At 38.8% G+C, this 25415-nt stretch overlaps 1 protein-coding gene across 2 annotated transcripts; it reads left to right on the top strand.

Moving 5' to 3' along the window:
* The first annotated feature begins 3822 nt into the window (after positions 1-3822).
* On the top strand, positions 3823-24119 carry LOC103696548 (uncharacterized). Of its 2 annotated transcripts, XM_088708510.2 has the most exons (10): positions 3856-4013; positions 4097-4162; positions 7341-7649; positions 13970-14087; positions 14431-15443; positions 16400-16573; positions 16656-16772; positions 22862-23041; positions 23153-23199; positions 23486-24119. In XM_088708510.2, the coding sequence occupies exons 4-10, from the start codon at positions 14066-14068 to the stop codon at positions 23787-23789; spliced, it is 1857 nt and encodes a 618-aa protein (XP_088564636.2). In that variant the 5' UTR covers positions 3856-4013; positions 4097-4162; positions 7341-7649; positions 13970-14065; the 3' UTR covers positions 23790-24119. The 2 variants fall into 2 exon arrangements, with proteins under 2 accessions (XP_008776441.3, XP_088564636.2); XM_008778219.6 differs by lacking the exon at positions 7341-7649 and having other exon boundaries at positions 3823-4013.
* Positions 24120-25415: the final 1296 nt, after the last annotated feature.

Raw genomic sequence — 25415 nt, 5'->3', positions numbered from 1 at the left:
GAAGCAATCCAGCGATGGGCTTCGATCAGGGGCTAGATTCTCCGGTGGGATTGAAGAGAAGCTTAAAGGAGCTCTAAATAAAGGTGGAGGAGGCCGGAATCTACCTCAGCATTGGATTCCTCTGGTAAAATCAGAAGGAAGGAGACTCCCATTGTGCTGAGCACGTGCAGCCCCTTATTTTTTTTTTGTTTTTGTTTTGGGCTGAAGCATGCTTCTGGGTGGTCCAATGAACCTGGTCCAGCTCGGTATCAGGCTTTAAAAAAGCCTGGATATTTCACTTTTTGACTTAAATATGGATGCAAGTCAAATGTTAGAATTTGAACCAGTATTTGTTAATCAGATACTAATGGTATGAGACAAATCAGATATTATATACTTTGTGGAATGATTATTGTTCCAGACTGTGTTTTGTTAACTTAAACTACATGCACAAGCTTTGTCAACTTTATTTTATTATATACCTAAGCTCGACAAATGATTGTACAAAGAGCAATAGGAAAATAATTGCATCCGCTAATTCATGTGATTATTGGAAGATCCTAATAACTCGATGGAGGCACATTTTATGGGATAAGAAAAGCACACTAGCGGTGATGGCTTCTCTAGTTCTATATTTCAAGTGATAATTCTATTTATAGTAAGGTCTGCTGAATCGACTCGTACTAGCTAGTTTAGCCCAAACCGTACCAATACTAGCTCCTACCGGTACAGTCCGGTGGTCATAGATTTATAGCCATTTATAGACAAGTATAGCCATGAAGCAGGCCACAGCAAGTCAGCCTGCTCAAATACATTGATGAAGAATGAATTACATGCATGAGACTATATATTATCACCATCACTATTGGTACTGTTTTTAATCAATGCACATGTTGCATGAATGACGCACATGCAAAGTTGCACGAGGGCATGCATGAATGGCGCACATGCACAGATGCACATGCACACGTGCCCGAGAGAGAGCTTGAACTCTGCTACCATTTTAATTAATCAATTGACCTTAAAAGCTTAAGCTGATAGGAATGGATCAACAATGTATACTAGGCTTGCTAAGCTTCTCGAATATGAAGTTTTAAACTTATATTAAATCAAATCCTATTTTGTTTAAAATATATTGTAGAAAATTAAACATCTTGTAGCAAACAAATGTTGGAACACTTTCATGAGAAGACATATTATTGTTTTATATCCAATGCTTAGATTTTTCTAAACTTACCTTATATCTAAGCAAAGTTTAGAAATATATAGTATAGTAGTTTTGAAATCATTCGAGTCAAATTAGATTCAGATTGAAAATTTGTAGACCCAAATCTAATCCGTTTCAAAAATGGGTCAGATTTTTGATCCAGGCCAAATCCAAATATCTTCATTTGGGTTCATCCGAATTATTTTGAATCGGCTCCAAATTGGAAGTGGATCGATCCCTCTACCTGCAGCCCTACTCTCAATCCTAAACTTTTTACTCTAAATCTAATCCAAGTCGGTTACTAGCATCTTCTAATGGGACCAGCAAACAAACAAGCTATGTATGAGCTAGCTCTAGTTCTGCTCAAAATTTGGCTTAAGTTTGACTCAGTTAACATATGAGACAAGCTAGAGCTTGGTTAAGCTTGCTCGAGCTCAGCTTAGCTTGAAATAATAATTTATAAATATATGTTATATATTAGTTTAATTATTGTTATGTATACAAATATTCTTTATAATTATTTATTATAGATAAATATAAGTTATGTAGAATAGAATATATTTTAACCATAAAACTAAAATATTATTACTTAGACTATATAAATGAAAGTCTCAAATGATTCTAGGCTCTCACTAGTTCTCTTAAACAAGTTATTCATGAACAATTTAAACTCGGCTTGATTATTAAATGAGCCAAGCTAGAGCTTGGTTTGGCTATGTTTGGCTCGTTTCAACTCCTTCATTTGAGCACTCTCTACTAAACCTTGTGGAAAGTTCAGCAGCACACTCAATCCTGTTCTATGTCTCAATTACGACTCATTATTTTTTTAAATCATTCCCTTTGTTTTCATATTATAGCTTGTAGAATGTTCCTTCAATATGTAGATTATCCACCAATGGGGCATCCCTTGACTTGATGAGGTCTTGAAAAGCAGGATCTTTGGATCCAGGTTTCAATAAACCCAAGACATTTCAAGGTGTGAAAGAGAAATTGCCGGTATATAAAGAAGATCCTTGTCTGGTAAATGGTTGAAAAAGCGGTCCAGCACGGATTGAAATAGGAGCCGGTTCGTCACCGGGGTGATGCCTAATGCCTAATCAATGCTTCACGGCCACCGTGCGATGCTACACGCTTTGTCGCTTCGCTCGAGCAGAGAGGATCAAATCTGTTCGAAAAACACTTTTCGATGGTCCGGTGGTTGACAAGCCACTGATCGGAGGCGACTGGACTGGAGTGCTTTCATCAATCCTGATTCTTTTGAGTCCTATTGTTGCAAACGAATAAGACGGTGCTGGGGAGGCAGCCTTATTCGATACCAAGTCTCTGACAGATAGAGGCTTTAGGTCCTGTTTTACTTGTGCTGCTTCCTTCTTTTGAGCATTTATACATCCAACTCAAAATTACCTCCTTTGGCCTAATGTTTGAAATCACTCAATCTTTATTTTTTATTGAAAGAGAGGGAATAAGCCTGCCCAATTGCTCATCCTTTAAATGTTAGACTTTGCTTGCTAAATCCTCCCAGTTTCTTGTAGATATAACACAAATATAAGGTTTGCTTAATGTGTGTCTAGTATTTCTTTTTAAGTTAAGACTAGTTGCACCTGAAAGCAAAATGTGGTCCCAAGGCTAACTTCAATTGGCTTCATTGATTGGAGCAAAATACATAGTGAGTGAAAGGCATAGTTGAGAAGTTCAACCATTTGTTGTTGAGTGCTGAATCACCTTTTGCAATGCTTGCAATGATTCCCTAACCTAACCCAACTCAACCCCCATTATAAGCTAAATTCAGGTTTATTGGTTTTTCTAAATCGGGTCAAGTTGAGTCAGATTCACTGCAAGTTTTACCATTATTCGTACCCATTTGGATCCGCCGCAGGTCAAGTAAAACCTATCCTATTTGAATTCGGTTGAGTTGGTTACCCGATGAGGTAGAGCAAATTAGCAATCCTAACAATGCATGCACAATTACATATGCTTCATGTAAGACCATAAGATATCCTAGGCCAAAATATGGTCTAACCCCTACAAGACATGGTACACCAAAACCCATTAGTTCCTAGGTAGCAAATAAGATTTTCTAATCTAATCAACCACTTATTTTGCTTCATAAAATGTGCAAGTATCTTCGAAGTCCACCTTTAGCTATAGATAGTCAAGGACTACATGTAATAGTACTCCTAGAAATTAAATCATGTTGCACGAACTTGGCGATTAGGATGTGACAATCATTATTCATTTTTTTTATATTTTTTAATGAAAATGTAAATATTATAAAGTATCACATTTTAGATACAATTAGGTAGCACCTATGCTAATTAATTTATTATACTAACTTATAATTTCGTTAGCTGAGATAGAGTAATTATAATTAATATACTTCTAAGCATTACGATATTATGCTTAAATATTATCAATTGTTCTATACTTAAACCTATTATAGTTATTCTCTTGTGTATACCATTTGTATAATATCGCTTGTAATTTGTTGCCAGTTATAATTATTCATCTAATTTATTTTAATTAAATACTTCATAATAAATTATATTATCAAGTATAATATTAATATACTTATTATATAATATTATAACAATATTATAATGCTATTAAAATTAATTGCCTCACGAATCTCAACGTATAAACGAACTGGTGGATGGAGGACCCGACGGGGCAATATCCGCCGCTTTGATAGGGTACTTGGAGACGAAGGAAACGCCCGAGGAATCTCGACCGGTTTTAAATAAATATACGGAAAGTATAGAGTCCCGGTACGGTGGTCTCGCCATTCCTTTCCCCTCCCCTGCCTTGTAGTTCCCTTCTCCCTATTTTGGTAAGGGTTTTTTTCGTCTCGATCGATCCTTTTTCTTATCTAGGGTTTTTTGATCTTCCTTCTGATTTCTTTTCTTTTGGCAGGCCAATAACCATTAGAAGATGACTGTCCAGTCGGTTTTCCGATCCCTGCGAGAGGTTTTCCCGCAAGTAAGTCACTGTTCTTTTCGTCATGGGATCGGTGCATTTTGCCATTTTTTGGAATTTAATTGCTGCCAGTTTTGATATTACTGTTCGACAGAGTTTAAGCAATCGAAAAAAAAGGAAAGAAAATCATGCTTAATATCGTCAAGGGGCGTTGCACTCGTACATCGATTCAAGGGTCGCGAGACCCTAGACGTGCCTTTTCTCCTTTACAATCTGTTTGCTTATTCTTTTATTTTTTTTTTTGCAAAATTCTAGAGACTCATAAACTTAAGCATGATCGGTTTCATGATGAACTCCAAAAAAAAGATATTTCTTAAAGTTTGGCTTTCACTTTATGTTGTTAAGTTTTTTTAGTTTTCCCTTGATCGCTTATTTGACATAGGAGTTCTTCATGAGACAAATTAATTGTTTTATAGTATGGATTTGGTTTTTGGTTTCTTTTTGCCACTGGTTCAATTGGTACTTATCATTTTAAAGCAACTGGTTTGTAATGGATTGTCAAAAAGCAAATAGGAAAAAAAACCTATATGCATAAGAAAAATTACAGCGATTGCAGATTCCTTGCCTCTCATAGCTGGTTTGATAATTTAATCAATTTCTTGCAGATAATAATATGAATCCTATACTGGATTTAATTACTTCTGTTGAGGTTGATGGTCAGCTTATCAAGATTTTGACTTTTTATTCATCAGCTTTTATGATAATTGGATTTGTATATGTGTTTGTGCATTCATGCTTCTCTGTTCCATCTAAAAGTATTATAACTATACAGAATAAACAGTGAAGAATTGATAGCTTGTTTGCTTGGGTTCCTTTCTCTTTGTGTTGGTGCTATTTGATGGTAGATTTCCCATCTCATGCTCTCCAATGTGCAAAAGAAAGAAAAAAAAAAGCTCCTTCATGAAACCAAAGTTATAAGAATTCCACCAACATGCAATCTTCCTACTCCTTGACCAGACATCTCCAATGTCGTTTGAGATTATGTATGCACATAAGCACTTATCTGCTTGTAGTCTTTGCCAATTCTCTATAGTGCATACTTGGTAATCTTTCTCCTTGAAGGAGAATATCTACCCACTATGGAGTAAGATACGTGCAAAAAGCAACAATAAAGAACTCTCATAGAAAAATTGAGAATCTAGAATTTTAATTCAAGATGCTCTTTACAATGGTTAGGCACCCTTATTTATAATTGTAGGAGTCTTTGAACCTATCCACAAATGTGTCCACATACCTTACCTAAAAAGGTAAAGTAGTTTCATAAATAAAAGAAAAATATTTCCTATAATATGTCTCTTGATGGGATAAAATTTCGGACTCATCTTGATGTCAACATGTCTTATAACAAGCCTCTTGATTGCATCAGATCCTTGACTCATCTTTATGTCAGGTTTTTTTTTCCAATTTTTCCTATATTTTATTGATATCGGTTTTATGCAATTACATTTTCAGGATTATTTTCCAATCTGTGATAGCCTTCTAGAACTAACTTAAGCTTGAACAAGGTTCGCCATCTTGGTATTGGATCTCGTACCTGTATCATGCTGGAGCAATGTCAATATGCTCAATACAAGATCAAGTCGATGTATTGAGTCTTAGTACGACCCCATGTCGAGTTTCGGTTTGGTACTTCTATGATATAGTATATTCGATATAGGGCGTTATGCATCGGTACTGTGAACTATGTGCTTGAACCTGATATTGAACCTTCTTTTTTTTTGGGTCAACCTTTGACATATATTGGTTCAAGTACATATCAGCCAAGTTCATGAAATGCCACCATTCCCCACAGATTGGAGAGATCTTGTCTGGGAGTTATAAGAAAAGTTCACTATGCTACCATGAACCATCTAGTTTAAGGCGTGTTGTACCGACCGAGGGTGGACTGGCACGGTTCCGACCCTCCATTTGAGATACTGGGGAGGGCAGAGGAGATGGAGAATGGGAGAGAGGGAGGGAGTGAGAGGGAGGGAGGGTGCCAACCTCAGTTAATTTTTTCAAAATAAAAAAGGTTCCCTTTAGGACGTATGTTTCAAATGAACCAGTAGAACTGGAGAGTGGAACCCTTCCTCCGCCCCTTTGCACCCTTCCCCGGCCTCCTTCGGCCCTCCGCCAACCTCCTTCGGCCATCTATCTCTCTCCCTCTCGCTCTCCTCACTCTCCCTCTCCCTCTCCCTCTCCCTCTCCCTCTCCTCCCTCTCTTCCTCTCATGCATCTCTCTCGCTCTCTCTTTGTGTCGGTACGGGCTCGACATGGAACGACGTATCAAACCATGCCCTCGGGCAAACGATACGGGCCTTGGTACTGGCACAATGATCTTTGGTTATAAGCTTTGTATTTCTCCGACATAGCAGGGGAGACGTTCATCAATTCGACATCTGACATCCAAGAATCTTCTATGGCTAGCTTGTTTTTCTATCTAATCAAGTATTGAACATATACATAGGATGTGGTTCGAGTGGTGATGCATCATTCATTGAGAAATCTACTTGATTGGATCATTGGGTGTAGTTGTTGGCAGTTAAGCTAGAGCCGGAAATTGATCCTTACATCGAGAGGAGACAAAAAGATCTACAACTTAAGAAATAAGAGAGATATCATACCCATCAGGAAGCTCCATGTGATAGTATTTATCGTCGATAATTTTGCTAGGGCCATATTTCATTGTTTTAAATTGTTGTAGGTTTTGATAGGAAATCTCTCTAGAAAATGGGCTGACTGTGCTGACCGTGTGTATAGCAGCTTCTTTGCATTTGATGTCATGCTCCTCTAGTTGCTTCCTAATATAGTCATGGATGTTTTTGATATGATCCACCAACTCTTCTGTATCATAGTTGATGAGCTGGGTTTTTTGTAGTGACATCAGACTGGACACACTGTTTGGTGTTCTCTCATACACGATCTCAAATTGACTTTGGCTAGTAGAACGATCGCACGAGCTATTATAAATGAACTTGGCTTGAGGAAGAGCCAAGTCTCAAACCATAAATTTGTCTTGTATAAGGCATCTGAGTAAATTTGTAAGGTTTCTATTGACAATCTTGGTTTGGCCATCCATTTAAGAGTGGTAGGCACTTTTCAATTGCAATGTTGTTTCCAATATTCTCCACAGTATCCTGCATAAGTGACTCATAAATTTGATATCATGATCTGAAGTCATAGTCTTGGAATTTTCTTGCAGCCGAACCATCTCTCCAAAGTATAAATCTACCGCATGTGAAGCATTTGTCATCTTTCGATAGGGGATGAAGTGAACCATCTTGCTCAACCTATTCATCACTAGAACATGGAGACAAATCCGCATGGTATTTTGAGGCAATCCAAGGATGAAGTCCATTAGAACTTTGATCCATGGAACTGCAGAGACAGGCAAAGGTGTATAAAGACGTGTTCTGCACGACCTTTAGCTATTTGGAAGATGTGACATCTCATCACGAATTGCATCATGCCATGCTGCAATTGGGGCTAATAATACTCTTCTTCTACCAAGGTTATGGTTTGTGCTGTCGCTCCTAGTTTTCCAAAGTATAGTTCTTGGATGATTTTTGAGATGCAAAGTCGAGTTACAAAGAAGAGAAAACCATAGGTAAGAGAGAATCTAGGGGTTTCTCCATGCTCGAAGGAAGATTAGATAGCTCCAAAATATGTATCTTTCTTGTACAGGTTTTTTAGTAGGTTGAAACACACTACCTTTGCAGGGAGTGTACCAAGTAGAATATGTTGGCAGCTAAGTGCATTTGCTACTCAGTTCATCGTGCTGGACTTGTGCTTGATCACAAAGTTGAACTATTAGGCCATGATCGGAAGGGAATCAATCCGCTGGCTACGGATATTACTCCTTTCGGGGGTGGAGAAGTGAGAGGTTGCGCGGACACGCGGTACTGTCTCCCTGTCTGGAGAAATGCAACCTATCTTCTATATTGGTGCTTAAGACGGTGTTTGCCATTAACCAAGGATAATGCCTTATGCTCAGAGCAAAGAGCAAAGTCATATTGTTGGAGGTACAGCTTCCAATGTTGCAAGGCCTACACAATAGCAGAAAATCTTGTATTGTAGATAAAGTAGTTGAGGTAGGTTTTGTTCAGCTTTTTGTTGAAATAGGCATTGTTCAACTTCTTGATAAAGAACTATGCTAATGTTGACCTTTGATGCATCACACTCTGCCTAGCAATGTATGCCGTCTCGGTACCTGGCTCCATACCGGTGCCACCATATTACTATGTCGGTAAGCCCGGTACGAAGCCGGTTCAACTTTTCGAGTGCCGGTACACCATCCGTACCGTGTATCGATACCGGACCAGTATAGTAAGACACTTCCGTGCCGTCCGGTTCGGTACGGTATGGCGTATCTTGCTACCAAGCAACTTTATCAAAATCATATTAGCGCTAAGATGGTTGCTTGCATCATTAACAAACTTTCAATTTGTAGAAGTTATTTTCAGCATTAAGCATCCAAATGATCTTTCCTTGCTTCATGCAAGTTGGTGATAAGGGCTGTGATGGAGAAGCTCTTGATAAAGCACTGATGGAATGTTGGAAGGCCATGGAAGCTATGAACTTCGACAAGTTGGCGATTCTCTGTTGGCTCTTACTTTCTCCTTGGCAACTTGGATGCCATTTTTGAATACAACATATCCCAGGAAGATCAATTTGGGCACCAACCATGAGCATTTCTTGGAGTTAACATACAACTTCTTTGGGCATTAGGTTCCAAGCACTTCTGATAAGTGCTCAGTATGCTTGCAAGAATTGCAGATGTACATAAGTATTTTATCAAAATACACAACTACAAATTTTTCAATAAATGGCTGAAGTACTTGATTCGTGGCTCACATGAATGTGCTCGGGTATTAGAGATTGAATGGCATGACAAGCCACTTGTAAATCCCATCATACATTTTAAACAAGGTTCCACTTATTGCCTAAGCATATTCAAATTTGTTGGTAGCTTGAGCGAAGGTCAATCTTGGAGAAAATGAGGGCTCTTGCAAGTTGGTCTGACATTATCATCCAATTGAGAGATGGGACATGACTACTTCATCGTGATCTTTTTGATGGCATTGCTAACCATGCTTATTTTCCAGGTTCCATTTTTCTTTGGAGTGAGCAGGGTTGGGCACAGTACAGGGACTTAAACTCTCGTAGATTGAGTCTGTGTAAAAGCTTGTTGATTGTGCCTTTATAGGTCTACCTAGCAACTTTGTCGATGTTAGGTAGTGCCAAGACGGGTGCTTGCATCATTAACAAACTTTCAATTTGTGAAAGTTATACCAGCTTTGAGCATCTAGATGATCTTTCCTTCATGTGGTTTGTGATAAGGGCCACGATGGAGAAGCTCTTGATAAAGCACCGATGAAATGTTGCGAGGCCATGGAAGCTTGAACATCGTGGATGTTTCGACGAGTTGGTTATTCTTTGATGGCTCTGACCTTCTCCCCATCAACTCGGATGCCATTTTCGAATATGACATATCTCAAGAAGATCAATTTGGATACCACTCACGAGCATTTCTTGGAGTTCACATGCAGCTTCTTTTGGCGCTAGGTTCCAAGCACCTCTCTTAAGTGCTCAATATGCTCGCAAGAATTGTAGATGTACACAAGTATGCCATCAAAATACACAACTGCAAATTTTCCAATAAGTGGTTGAAGTATTTGATTCATGGCTCACATGAACGTGCTTGAGTATTAGAGATTGAATGGCATGACAAGCCACTTGTAAAACCTATCATGCATTTTAAACACCATTCCACTTATTGCTTGAGCGGATTCAAATTTGTTGGTAGCTTGAGAGAAGGTCGATCTTGGAGGAAATGCAAGGTCTTGCAAGCTGGTCTGACATATCATCCAATCGAGAGATGACATCGCTACTTCAATGTGATCTTTCTATTGGCATTGCTACCCATGCACATTTCCAGGTTCCATCTTTCTTTGGACTGAGCAGGGTGGGCTTGGGGACTCAAACTCTTGCAAATTGAGTCTTTGCATAAAAGCTCATTGACTTTGCCTTTATACCTCCTCATACTCCTTTGGCACCATGCGGTAGTGAAGGAGATTGAGCAAGTTGGCACCAAATACGAGGTCTATCATATGTTGGATTCACGCATAGGGGGTAGACCTCTAGGGAGCGCATCAGGCAGTAATTGTCAAGCTCCTTATTGGGTGCTGGATTTACACTAGCCTCTTCCTAGTGGTTGATCATATAGAGACCACCCGAGCCCTTACTTCACTAAGGAAGCTTTTGATAGTAAGGAGACTTGGAATTTCCTTCTTTGATGGGTTTCCTCCTTCATAGGTTAGAGCATGATCTTTACTCTAGCTTTGCAAAAGATGTGTCTTATCTTCCATCATGGATCACCCTTGATCAAATTACTAAGGGTGAAGTAACATATGGCAAGCATCCATCAGTGTTACGTCATAACATATGCTGTCAACATAAGTGTCACCAATAAAGAAATTAACCGGGCAGTGTTTGGAGACTGTTACCTCACTGCCTTTTTTTGAACCAGGCAAATGTGTACGGCCAAGATGCTTTTCTATTCTTTAGATTGAACTTGTAATGACGTCTAGAGATATAATATTTTTGCACTGACCTGCTATCAATATTGATGGTGCAAACATGTCCAGTAGTTATGCAGATTGCAAAAAATGTTGGTTCAAAGCCAATCTCTTCGATTTTATGTGCATATGTCATTCTCCGCAAGATGTTGCTTTGGTCTTGATTTACTTCAAGCTCGATGGTGGGTTCATCTCCTAGTTTGTCATCATGGACGGGTTCACCACCTCTTAGCGATCGATGGCGTGCTCTTCATACTTGCCATCATCATATGCATCAACAAGGTAGATTACAGTAGTGGGGCATTGGTGTGGACCAAAATTGTGCGGGAACCGGTGGTCGAACCGGTTTTCTAGCGGCATGGGTCGGTATGCCCCTATGTCGTCCTGTGACGGGCCCATACCGACACAGTAGAAGAGGTGGGAGAGAGGGAGAACCGAAGAGAGGAAGAGAGAGAGAAGGGAGAGGGAGGGAGAGAGAGAGAGAGGAGGGTGGCAGACATCTGGCAGAGGCCGGCGGAGGGCTAGGGAGCCGTGCGGAGGGGCGGAGGAGGGGTTTAGCCTCCGGTTTCCTTGGGTTTCGCCTTTGATTCTCCTTTTTCATTCAAAATAGGGTCCTGGAGGGGGCTCCTTTTTATTTTCAAAAAAATTAAGTGAAGTCGGCAATTTCCACGACCCTCTGTTGGTCGACCATCATCCTCCCTCTCCTCCTTCCTCTCCCTCTCCCTCTCCCTCCCTCCTCTGCTCTCTCTTTTCCTCTCTTTCCTTCCGTCTCGGTTTTTCGTTTTGGTTGCTGGAATCATCCCGGTCCATTGTCGTATGGCTTGGTACCCCCAAATCGAGCTGTTCGGGACGATTCCACTGAATATTGCATGGACACTCGAGAGCATAGCATCCTTGATCTCCATGATTAGAGAAAAATGACAAAGTATGTGTGTCATGTGGCATAGTTTGTGATGATGCCTCGCTCGACATGATGGTTGGTGGTCTTCTTGTAGTGCTAGACTGGATAGTTTTAGGATCCTGTAAGAAGGAAGTGGTAGCACGCATTGTGGCACGTGCATTGTTTGATTCCCTTCTTGCTATTTGGCCTTGTTGCAGCTTCTTTGCATGCAGCATCTTGTGATAGGCATGACATGCTGCATGGTTTCATTAGCGATCTCATCATATATCTAAACTTGTATTAAGATAATGAGTTACGTGGGTTTTTTCATCTGCATGTGGGCATGTCAAAGCAAAGAGTTTGAAAACTCCTTGGAGTCGGTTTAGATGCTGCTTCATCTTTGGCCAATTGGTGATTATTTTTCCAATGCTCAGTCAAGAGCGTTGAATTTTCTCCCACCACATTGACGCATGGCCTTGTAATTTTAAGGTCACAATCTTTGAGAACATCCATAGCTTCAAAGAACCTCTTGATGGTGGTGACCCAATCAAGGATGTTTCTTTGGATCGAGTTTCTCATGAAACTCAGGAATCATGGCTTTGATGCCAAAGAGCCTTTGATGATCTTGTGAGACTCTATCATTAAGCAGGGGAAGATGAACGAGCTCTTGATTTAGAGCATGCCTCAGAAGATGCATTGATGCCGTATCATGATCCCAGTCCAATCCTTTGAGGCGGCAACCATGACCAAATGCACAATGATGCTCCACCTATAGTTAAGCTATCTCTTGCAACTACTGGATCGATCTTTGATGAACCATGGCTTCAAGCTCCATGTAGAACACCATAGACAAAACAAACATGCTTTGATAATAAAATAGTGCGCACAATAATCTTTCTTCTTTGAAGAAGATCCACTTAACAATGGAGTAGCAATATAGGAGGAAGAAGCAATAATAAAGAACTCTCGTAGAAAAATAGAGAATAGAACAAGAAATTTCATTAGTTTCAAGATGCTCTTTATAATGGCTAGGCATCTCTATTTCTAGTTGTAAGTTCCTTTGAATTTCTCACAAATGTGTGCATTTGTTTTCTGCTTAAAAGGTAAAAGAATTTTATAAATAAGGAAAAAAGAAATATTCCCTACAACATGCCTCTTGATTGGATAAGATCTTTGACTTATCTTGATGTCAATATTTCCTATAATATGCACTCATCTTGATATCTGGTCCTTCCACATCTGCCTGTATTTTATCGATACCAGCCTTATTCAGTTAGATCTCCACGATTATTTATCAATTTGTAGCAACCTTCTAGATGACTTAGGCACGAACCCAATGTCGAACCCCATTATTCCTTATATCACCCTTCGGCATACATTGGTTCAAGTACATATCATCCAAGTCCATGACATGTGTATGACTCAAGCATGTAATTTTTGTAGCTTCATCAGGTATCCTTGGATGTGCAACCAAGAGAAATAAAATCCTCTCAACAAACCACAACTACAATGTTAACTCCTGTATTCAATCGTCTCTTTTCAATCAGGCCACTCCAAATTCCCCATTAAAACATTTACTATCCAGCATGCCTTATGTGTCCATGGCCAAAAGACTTTCTATGTATCTTCACTGCCAAAAGAACTTACTATCTTTTGAGCAGATCCTGTGAACACCCAAAAAAAAGAATAAAACAAGAAAAGAAAGAAAAAAGAACTCATTCGATCTCACTCAATCTCTTATCTTGATCCAATGAAGGATACACACATGCATGCACACACACATATACGTACCCATATGTAGGGAACATGGTGGAAGATGGGAAGGAAGTGCGAAATGATAGAATCATCTAAGGGTCAATATGTAACACTAGGAATGCTGAGAGTCAGGTGGCTATTAGTGTGATTTGACCAACCCAAAACAAAGTCGATCCAACTTAATAATTTCTAGCTCGAACATAACTTGGATTGAATCAGTTAGGTCATGTCTTAGGTCGAGCTTTGTGTTGTACTGAAATATATTTGAAATTTGCATAAAAATATTTGACATATTAGCGATAATATATTTTTGTACTAAATGATTTATCTTTTGCATTGCATTTGTTGCTAGGTACCTTCTTTCTTTGCATCATGGAATAATTTATTTATTTATTTCTTATTCATTCAATTAGATTCTAGGAATATTTTGTTCATTTTTATTATAGTTTATTCTTTATTATATTCATTTTATATACTGCTGATTTATTTAATAAATAATTACTTTTTTGTCTTTTTTGCCCCCTCTGTTCTCTGTATCACAGGGTTTTGTACTTCTGAAAACTTATTCAGTTTCGGTTTATGCCTTGGAGTGACAGACCTTGTTTTTTCTTTCTTCAGGTTGATCTTCGTATATTAAAGGCTGTTGCCATAGAACATCCTGAGGATGTTGATGCTGCAGTTGAATTTATTCTTTCAGATGTTTTACCAAATGAAATGGAAGGTTTATGTGCTGAAGGTAAGACTGATGATCTATGTTTGATTATTTTTTTCATATCCAGATGCACGAAAACAGCATGATGCCTGCTTCTGAATCTATATTCTAGTTTTTTTTTGCATTGCACCAGCTTGTCCTTTAAAAGAACTATGAGATTATTTTCTATGTTGATTTTGAAACTATAGTTGGGATTAGGGTTATTGGCTATGGTGTTTTTTTTTTTTTTGAGATAATTTATGCGTGCGTGTCCTTATGTGCAATAGGTGCATGGACGACTCTAATGGTAGGTTATGATTTGCAAGTGTGTTGTTACATGTTTTTTCAAATATCATGCCTAATGGTGGGTTATGATTTGCAAGTGTAGTTGGGCTGGGCAAGCAGGCTGTTCCAGTGGGACATGAAGAAGTTGATGAAGCCAATATGACTCTGCTCACAGAAGGAGATTTAGCAAGACGTGGAAGAGCTTCTGATCATGATACAGATTCTGCTGTTGTCAATTCATCAGGTATGGTGGAAGCAGTTGATGAAGCTTCACAAGTTGGATATGCAGGTGATCCAAAGGAACCGAGTTTTTTCATGCCTTGTGCTGAATGCTTTGAAGCAAACATTTATCCAAGTCCCCATCTGTTACCAAATTTAGTGGATAATAGAACTGGTTTCACCTCTGATGTGAAGAATGATGCTCCTCATCTTGACGGCTTCCAGTGTAAAACAATGGTTGATGCTGACCTTTCTGATGCCCATAGTGAAAATAACTCCGACAAATTAACCTCCAATGCCAAACTTGAACAGGATTCTTTGGGTGAACACCTTCAGTCTTGCATGAAAGTAGCAGAAAATGCGAATGATGCTCTGAATCTTGGTGAAGATTTGTACGAGTTGAATGCTAAAAAATCCATTGAAGCTGTTATTTCCGATGTTAAGAATCCTTCATCAGCAAATGTTGAAAAGAATCCAGATCAATTGGAGTATGGAGCTGCTTTAGAAGTTGATATTAACCATTATGCAAGTGAATCTGAAGTGCAGCAATCCCAATTTTCAGTTGAACCTGCTACGAGTCAGGCTTTATATGGGTTAGTAGCTAATGATACTGCTGCATCTACTTTTATCTCTGGTGAAGATACCTTGCAGATGGTTTGTGAGAAAAGCTCTGATTTTATGGACACTGGTGCTGGCATACAGAAGGATCTTGATGGTACTAGTAGCGAAGATGAAGAACAGCAGTCGAAGTGTTTATCCAAGGGTGGTACTGATTTGTTATCTATCGAGAGTGAGCTGCCTTCTGTTGATGTACCATTCACATTAGCTACTCGGTCAGGCCATCTTATTAGCATTGAGTTTCTGGAAGAATTTATTACTGATGCCAAAAACAATAAGGTACCACGTCTGCCATTTTGGTGGTCAATGTGCAATTACAGCAGTTTTTCAGAGCAAGAAAATTATACCAAAAAATCTATCATTGTGTAGGAGATTTTTAGTTAAATCATCTATAACTCAATTTCCCTGTGTAATAAATCGTTAAGGGGAAAATCCTTCCTTGGAGTTTTCTTGGATTAGAGTTCTGCACTATTGCTGACCCAATATTGATGGGAAAGTCTTGGATGAAGAAAATGATTATGAAATTGTCCTTGGCAAGCTAGTATTAATTGAAAAAAAAAAGCTATGCAAGAGAGAAACTACTCTTGGTTTTAAAATTTTTTAGGTTGATAATCATTATGGCCCTCTTTAATAAACAAGATCTTTCAGTAATTGTCCTGTGAGTCCTTAACCTTAAACTTACTTTTATGTAGCCTTATAGTGGTATAACTTGTGATTTTACATTCTTGCTATTATTGTCATTTGTCATTATGTTATTGTATATGTGAATTGAAATACATCACAACAAACAAATAGTGAGGATCACTTGCATAATAAAATTTACAATATATATATATATATAAACAAAGTCCATAATAATAGATGATTGGATATTAAATTTATAAATAGTTGAATAAAATTTTAAAATACAAGAATAATTATAGAGGAGGAGGGCTGCATATCTGGGGCTTGGGCTCATGGTGGCCACTGTTGTGCCCACTGGGTAGCCTGTCTACATGCAAAGGTGTCCTACACCCCATGCAGGGCAGTTAGGAGGCTGCATATGATTCCTTAGTTATTTTTTCCTTGCTGCAATTTTTGTTTGTATTAAAATCTAACATTTTCCATGTCGCATTCATACAAAACTATAAATAAACTGTAATAATTATAGTTTTTGCTGGCAATATTTTCTGTTTTATCTAGCAGCAAAAATGTTGCTGCAAGGGAGCTTTAACATCTTTAAGAAAATGGTGCAGAAAAACTTGTTGTCTGCCAAGGAATTGGTGACTAATTTGATGAAAGAGGTAGAGCAACTTGAGGAGAGGGCCAAACAGACCAAGGAGGAGGCCTTGACTGCTGGTCAAGATATTCTTCTCCAGGTGGATGAACTCAAGCAGATGTTGAAGCATGCAAAGGAAGCAAATGACATGGTTGGTTGTCTTTGTTATTGTTGTTTTTGCTTTGTTGATTGCTTGAAAGGGAGAACTGAAGCCATTTACTTGTATTTTACAGCACACAGGAGAGATTTATGGTGAAAAGGCTATTTTAGCAACTGAAGCTCGGGAGCTTCAATCTCGACTTCTCAATTTGTCAGATGAACGGAATAAATCTCTTTCAGTCATTGAGGAGGTGCACTTCTGAGTTCTGACATTTGCTTATGTTTCTACAGACATACTAAGATATGCTTATGTCTACTCTTTGATCTGAACATTCGCACTTCCTGACTTTTTTGGTTTTCTTATTGGTTATCCATCTTTGCTATTCTGTTCAATTTATTGAATTTTTGAATGCATTAGATGGATTCTCCAATCCTGACATCTCATTGATGATGTCAAATGTTGTGTTATATTATGTGGAAAACAGTGGACTAAATGTTTTGAATGTATTCCTCATAGAAGGCCTTTTGAGAAGGTAGACAAGGTGCGGCTTTGAGAATCTTAACAGTGTATTTGAGCTTTCCAAAAAAATTATACGTTTTAATTTAGTCTAGTTATCTTTTAATCTTAAAAGATTGAATTTGCTTTGACATTATATTTTCTGGTAATTGTCTGTTGCTTTTTTGTTTCTATATTGCTTCACTGCTTGAAAGATGTTGCAGTTTTTTTATTTTAATGTAGATTTTTTCTTGTTTACCAGTATGGTTAGAGAAAGTTGAAATTGATAATGAGATGCCTCCAAGTATGGAGGCTTCTAGAGTCCATTGGTGTAGTCTCATCATCTTCTGCCACATGGGGTTGCAAATGTCCCAGGCGAAATGTGTAGGCAACAGATCAAAAGTCTGGACCTGCCTCCTTAGGTGGCTACCACTATGGCTCACCAAGATGCATCAGTCAAATATATTTCATTTCTAGTATTGTTGAATGTAATGTTTAGTAATATTGATTATTTTCATTCAAGATGATTGCGTGGCTTGTGAGTAGCTGGTGAAAGCATTGGATGTATCACCATACTTGTTATGCGTATGATGAATCTTTTGTAAGTCGAGGACTCTTCAACTCTTTTATCAAAGTTAAGATACTATAAAACAACGTTATTAATTCTTTGTGAGTTGTGTGCTGACCTAACAAGCCTTAATCACTTGAAACACTTATTGCGGAGTTAAGATGCTAAGAAACAATCCTCTTAAGTTGAAAAACTCCAGCTGGTTAGCCCATTTAGCCAACCTGCTTGCTGGTCCAGGTAACACAACCTAAAACCCATTTAACAAAGCTTTTGTCAGACTTACAAGCTTAAATACCTCATAGATCATAGCCTTCTGAGTTGCCAAACTGGCAATCTTTATTCAGATAAGCTCAATCCATTCCCAGAAACATAGGTGTCTGTCTTGAGCTCCAAGAGCAATAACATAAATATTTGACCACGAGAGTTTCTTTGCTCAGGTTAACAATGTAGTATAAGCACACTCTAGATGATAACTTGGTGACCTTTGCCTTCAGTTGGGCATATATCAAGTTAACAATGTAGTATAAACACACTCTAGATGATAACTTGTTGACATGCTGTAAACATATCAAAGTGATGTAACTGTCATACTTCTTTTCTTTCTCTTCTTGCGAAGCTATACTTGTGCATGCGTGTTGTATGTAGGTAAATGTATACATATACATTATATGTATGCGCAAGGTTTATACTGGTGGGACAGCAGGGCATCCTACTGTCCCGAGTGTTGGAATGGGGCTCTGTCCCAGGTGTAGGGATGGGATTTGTCGGGCGGGAGGTGGGACATCCACCATCCCCCCACCACCCCGAGTGATGGTACATGGGGTGTCCTATACCAGGGTATTTAAAACCTAATGCTTACACACCTACATGTATATGTGGATGTTTATACTACTGCCCACCTTGCTATCATGGGATTTTTGGAACCAACAAGTATTGCGTTTTTGTTTTCAGAAGCTGTTATGGGTTCCTAAACCTGCAGCTTGCTTTCATGATCTAATATGTTAATTTAATTAGTCTTATAATTCACCATCTTTTATGGATTGAATAACATACTTTGTAGGCAGTCAGAGCCTGGAAGTTGCTTGGCCTTTTACACTTATGCTTTGCTAGGCAATATCTGCTGTTCTTTCTTACCACCTTAGTAAAGATCAAACATGTCCACGGACACCATTTGATACATCCAAATCGTGAGATTTAATTTCTTGTGATCTTTCTACAAGGTATCTTAATGCTGTTAATTATTTTTCTTTATTGTCAAATGTAAAAACAGTTGTTTTGATATGACCATAGTTTAATATGTGTTTGCTTAAATTCTACCCTTGTCTTTTCATACTTTAAGATCTAATTAGCTTTAAAGTTCAGAACTTATAAATTGGGAGAATTAAATCTGAGGAAACAAGAGACCTGGGACCAAGTCGTGCCATCTAATTGAATCATATCCATATACCATATCAGGCATCTTCATTGAATTTATTTGCTATTGGCACCTAAAGGCCCTATATGATATATAGGACTTTACTCCTAACCCTCTTTATGCTGGAATAAACTACTCCATGCTACACGGTGGAATAGCTTACTTCAGGTACGAGGGAAAGGTAGCACTAGCAACTCTTTGAATGCCCTATTAACCTGTAGAATACATTGTTTACTTTTCTAGCATGTGGCTAGTTGAAGTAATTAGTGGAGTAAAGGGGCTTTTATTCTATTTAACCCTCCTTTATTCCACAACCAGATGCAACCAAATTAGTTTTGGAAAGAAAAAATAAATAATTATGTATAAATTACAATTTTTGGATTTTTTCTTTATTCCATTTAACCCTCCTTATTTCTACTATTGTATAGTAGGCCCTTGATGACATGATACCCCTTCTCCCAAAATATATACCTAGTTTTCTTCAGTGTACAGACACTACAAAAAAATCAGGCATTGCTAATGCTTTTTATTGCCTATACCGATGCTTATAAGCGTCGTTAATTTTATTACCGAAGCTTTATAAAGCGTCGCAAAAGCGTCGGCAATGTGAGAGTGGAAAAAAAAAAAAAATCTGCCGACGCTTTTTAAAGCTTCGCTAACTGCCGACTTTTAGCGTCACTAAAGCATTGCTAAAAGCCGACGCTTATAAGCGTCGGCAGTTAGCGACGCTTAAAAGCGTCGTCTTTTGACCACTAATATTTTTTATAACGCTTTAAAGCATCATTATAATTATTTTTAAAAAAAAATATTTAAAAAGATTTTAAAACTATGTATACATTCTGCACATATCCATCAACGGAAGGTTTTCTTAACGGTTTCTGGTGGATTTGAGGAGGTAGTGGCCCCCAATGGGGGGGTTAGGATCAAAAACTGCTCAAGGTTTCCCAAAAAAATAAACCTGTTGAGAGTTATCAACAAGTATATTTATTTGTTAAAAAAATCCAAATTCTGAATATACAGATCCTTGTGTACCTGCTCACGGGCATCATTACTTGAGGAACTGAGAAGCTTAACAAAAATTGGGACAACCCCATGATCTATCACAACCTTGGTGTTCTCTGAGGTCCCTGAGGCGATGGCGGTGAGCGTGCAAGCTGCTTCAAAATGCTCAAATTACACCCAGTAATTACAAGGATCAAAATAAATAAATCAAACAACAACACAAACAAGTATGAGCAAATCAAATTTTTTCGATAGAATAAGTTGTGACCTGAAGTTGGGGAAAACACAAATGAGAATATATTATTGAAGAAGAGGTACCACGAAACCATTAAAAATGAGAAAAAAGAGAATTTTTTGATCAATCAAATACCTATAGAAATAAGTTTTCGGAACTGTGTGGTTGCCTCCAACTGAAGCGTGCTGTCGTCCGAATAAAACCCCGCCACCATAGCCGGAAGGCTCTCCAGCTGCGAATTCATAAAAAAACAAGAAAGGATCGTGAGCTCCAAATCCCAATCCTTAGACCTACAACTAGGAAAACCCTAGCAAACCCATCTGTCTGGCCAATCTAGCGACAAATCAAACGGGCAAAGTAGATCACCTTCTTCTCGAGGGTGGTGTGGATCGAGGAGGGGGGGAAGGGCTGGGCCTGCATGCCCTCACGGCGCTTCTTTTGGAGGCTCTGCTCCCGACGGCTCTTCCGGATCTCAACCATGTCCTCCCTCCGACAGCGGCCCTCCTCCGCATCCACCACTACCTTGTACTTGTTCCGGCTGATGGAGGTAGTACCGGAAAGGGGGGTTGGGATGATGGAAAGGAGGTTGGGATCAGGAAGGAAAGGGGGGTTGGGATGATAGCGGTTGGGTTAGAAGGGGTTAGAGATTTTGTTGTGGAGGCAGGGGCTGGAGAGGGGGGGGGGGGGCGATTGGCCTCCGACGACACTTTCTAAAGCGTAGTCTTGTGGAGGGGGGCGATTAGGCCTCTGTAGATGCTTTTTAAAGCGTCATTTTTGGGGAGATTAGGCCCCGGGGATGATTAGGCCTCTGACGCTTTCTAAAGCGTCGCCTTAGCGCACTAGGGCTTTCGACAACGCTTATAAGTGTCGTCGTAGCTCTCTTCCCACTTTCGCCACTTAAAAAAGCGCCGTAATATACCAACGCTACTTATTAGCGTCGGCAAAATTTGGCGCGGTGACTAAATTAGCAACGCTTCTCTATAGCGTCGGCGGATCACAGTCGGAAAATCCTCTTTTTCTTGTAGTGAGATCTATCTCATTACAATTTGTGCACTTTAACTTTGCTGCGTCATTTCTGAACAGTCTAGTGTTGTTCATTTAGGCTGCCATCTATATTATAATGATCCCACCTTTCTTTCCTCTTTTCTCACATGCGTGCATCCAGAGACGTGCACCAGAGTGGTTGAGAGCAATACAACAACTACTTCCATGGGAACATGTCAGTTCGTGTATCTGCTTGTAGAATCTTATGGGTATCATCTTTTACTGTCCTTCCATTTGTAACCAGCAGTCTTCATTGCCTCCTTAACTCTCCGTGCTGACAAATTTGCTGTTTGCTTGGTTTTCCTGCATATATACCACGGGAAAGTTTTGAGATTGCCATTTTGGATGACAATGGCATATATGGGAAACAAATACATTGACAGGCTACTCCTGTTGTATATATATTAGTTATTTTCTACTACAATTGTCTCATTAATAACTTGATAGGATCCCACTCCCCTCCTCCCCCACCAAAAAAAAGGGAAGAAAAAAAATTGTGATAGCTTTTACAGTTTGAGTGCATTGATTCCTTATGATGAAACTCCTTGTAGCACTTTTGTATTGGGATCTAATGAACATCCAGAATTTTTTTTTAACCGTCCATTCTCCTTTTCTATCCATTTGGCACATTGTGCGGTATTTCTGTTCCAACCTCTACCAGCCATTAAGTTGAAATCTAAATGCTAATCCTCATACCACACTTACCTTATGACTTTCCTGCAACTACTCTTTAACAACATGAGAGTTCTGTAAACTCCAGGCACGTCAAGGTGTTCGTAACCACACCATGAGCTGATTCAGTCATTTGGAGGTCCCAGGAGGACAAAGTGAGTGGTGGCTAAGACCTATATGCCTCTACACGAACTTCCCTAGAACCTCATGTTGAAATAGCAATCTTGATTATCCTTTCATTCTGTTCACTAAACATAACTGGTCTGGTTAAGTGTCTTTCCTCCCAGGAGATTTCCTTGTCAGAGTTCCACGAGGAGTTTTTTGGGGAATATTAGTATCCTAGACGTGGCAGCTTCCATAGAAGTCTCCATACCATGTGCTGTATATCTTTTGTGAACATGGTGGATACGTACATGCATACATATATTAGTACCGACCTACCTACATACCTACCTTCCTTTTTTTCGGTACAGAAGTTGCCAAGCCTTTGATGTTAATATGATGATGGATTTGAGAGACTTGAAAATCCGAGTCTGAAGTAACATCATATGTTGTAAAATTCATCTAATGTTGTTTATTCTTCTTCTTGTTTTTTTTTCAAATATCTTCTTTTTTAGCTGAACTTGTCTAGTTCTCATAATGTGAAGATGATCTTTGGTTTCATATAATATGTTGAGCTTTTATTAGCCAATATCTTGAAGAGGGTGCTTATCTCCATTCTCTGAGATGGTTTTAACTTTTAAATCTTTGTTTGAAATATTGAGTTTATGCCAATCTGACTGCTAAGGGTTAATGTAAAAATCCAAACTTCCTTGTTTTGAGTCTCTTGACTGTTTGCATATTGTTTTTATGTCCAAACGTTTTTTTTCATTAACTTAGCGATATTGAAGGCTGTCTACCTCATACTAGATCCGCCGAGCTCTTGAAGCACGAAGATATGCTGCAGAGGAAAAAATGGCAGCAGCTGAGCAGGAAAAGCTTGAAAAAGAAGAATTGGCTCGAAAGGCTCTTCATGAACAAGAACTCATCAGGGATACAATAGCAGAAGAGTCAAAAAAACTGCAACAAGAGGCAGAGGAGAACTCCAAGGTCTCATATTATGCTTTGTGCCCATTGAATATCCTAGTAAAATGATGTACATCTATTGGCAACTAATGCAACTAATCAGCCATTCTTCGTGCTCTTATTACTGTTTTGCAGTTGAGGGAGTTCTTGATGGACCGTGGTCACATTGTTGATGCATTGCAGTAAGCTTTTGTGTTTTTATATCTCTTTAGTTGTTTAATATTTTTAAAGTTTAATTCTGTTTGACTACCCCAATTTTTAAATTATTTATGTTGAAGATCAGTTTCTCGTCTTCATATTGAGTTGTTTTTATCTAAAAATTTATAATCCCTAGCAACCTATGGAGCTATCACAATATGGTGATAATCTGCAGTTTTATGGATTTTTTTGTCCTAATTTTGTGGATATGACGTGTTTCTAGTGAAGTTATAATTAAGCTTACATGTGCTGTTTTTCTGTCTTCTTAAGAGGTGAAATAGCTGTTATCTGTGAGGATGTGATGTTGCTCAAAGCAAGAGTTGATGGCCGCATACCTCCTAGTAAATCACAAAGATCACCAACTTCCAGCTTGGCATCGTCATCCAGTTCGTCATGCCATGAGAGTGTACATTCATCAGATAGGGTCCTCAGTCATGTGGAATTAGATGACCAAGATTCCTCAAAGGGGCAGCAGCAAGAAAGTAGCAATAATAATGATGCGGAGATCTGTGTTGGTCGCAAGATCTCTGTGCCTGCAGATGATGATTGGGCATTTTTCGAATTTGAGGGTTAGACGTACAGCTGAACCCTTAGCAAGGATGCCAGAGACAGCTAAGACTTGATGAAGTTTTGCTCCAGTTTTCATGGCATTTACTCGGTTTCTCTGGAAAATGAAGTGTTGGAACATCAGCTCAGAGTATTTTATATAAATAATTGATTGTAAATATATCGTCGCATATAGATTTCTATCTTTATTTCAAATCTGATTACTAGTTAAATTGAAGTTAATGCAGAGCAGGAGTTAAATGCAAGGTCTACCAAATTAGGCCCTGTTTGGGGGAGCTATTGGCAGTAGAGTTGTTGGAAGTAGAGCTTTTATAAAAAACAGTTTACTGTTTGGTAACTACATTTGTAAAGTGCTATGGTGCTTTAACATTTGTTTGGTAAATAAACTGAAAAAGTACGTTTATATAAAAAAATAACCATAAAGGACATTACTAGTATTATACAATAGTGCATAATAAAATATAATATATATTAATACATAAATATATGATATAGTATAATATTAATGTAATGTAATATAATATTATTATAATATAGTACTATAACAGAATAATAATTTAATATAATATTAAATTATTTAACATAACATTATATTATATTATATTATATTTATAATATAATATAATAATAAATGTATAAAATATTATAATTATTAGTATAAATTAATTTTTCTCTCTTTTTATGACCATTTATCTCTAACAAATTTTCTAGTTAGGTGAAAAAATTGGTTAAATAATTACTAATATTTATTTTTACTTATTTATTTATTATTTTATTTCATTAAAATATATTTATTTATTATTTTATTATTTTATTTATTTATTTATTCATTCATTTATATACATATTTATTTATTTATTCTTTTTTCTTTTTTTCTTTTTTTTTCTTTTTTTTTTCCTTTTTTTTCTTTCTTTTTCTTCTTTTTTATTCTTTTTTTTTTCTTCTCTTCTTCTCCTTCCTTCCTCCGTTTCCTTTTTCTTCTTTCTTCTTCCCCGCGAGACCGACGACGCCGGAAGGGGGCCGGGCCGCGACGGCCGCGGGAGGGGAGCCGGGACGGCGGGCTGTGATGGCCACCGGAGGAGGCTCAGGAGGGGACTGGGACGGCAGGCCCCGGCGACCGCGGGGGGAGGGGGGGCTCGAGAGGGGGCTGGATGGCGGGCTGCGGCGACCGCTGGGGAGGGGGGCCTCGGGAGGGGGCCGGGACGGCGGGCCGCAGTGCTTGTCGGGGAGGCGACGGCCATGGCTGCCCCTTCCTCCCCTTCCTCTTTTTTTTTTGTTGTGGTGGGCCACAGCGGCCGGGGCGACAGGCCGCAGGGGCGGCTGGGGAGCACGGCCACGAGTGGTCGGCGTGGTGGTTGCCACCGTGGGCAGCCACGGGCTGCCTCCCAAAATAGAGAAAAAAAACAAGGCTGGCGGCATTGAGGAGAAGAAGGAGATAGAGAGGGAGAGAGAAAGAGAGGGGATGGTGAGAGAGGAAGAGGCGGTGGGATTAAGATTTTTGGGAGGAAAATGGAACTTTTAAATGAGGGTATTTTGGTCAAAAATATAGCTTTCCGACGAAGCTGAAAGCAGCGTTTTCGAAAAGCTCCAAAATAGAGCTTCTTTCCAAAAGCTGAAACAGTTTTTCCAAAAT

The sequence above is a fragment of the Phoenix dactylifera genome, chromosome 12, assembly GCF_051530095.1.
Source record: "Phoenix dactylifera cultivar Ajwa chromosome 12, Ajwa_hap1_PhDact_Kaust_v1.1, whole genome shotgun sequence".
NCBI classification, from domain to species: domain Eukaryota; kingdom Viridiplantae; phylum Streptophyta; class Magnoliopsida; order Arecales; family Arecaceae; genus Phoenix; species Phoenix dactylifera.
This window is presented reverse-complemented; position numbering and strand designations above follow the sequence as displayed.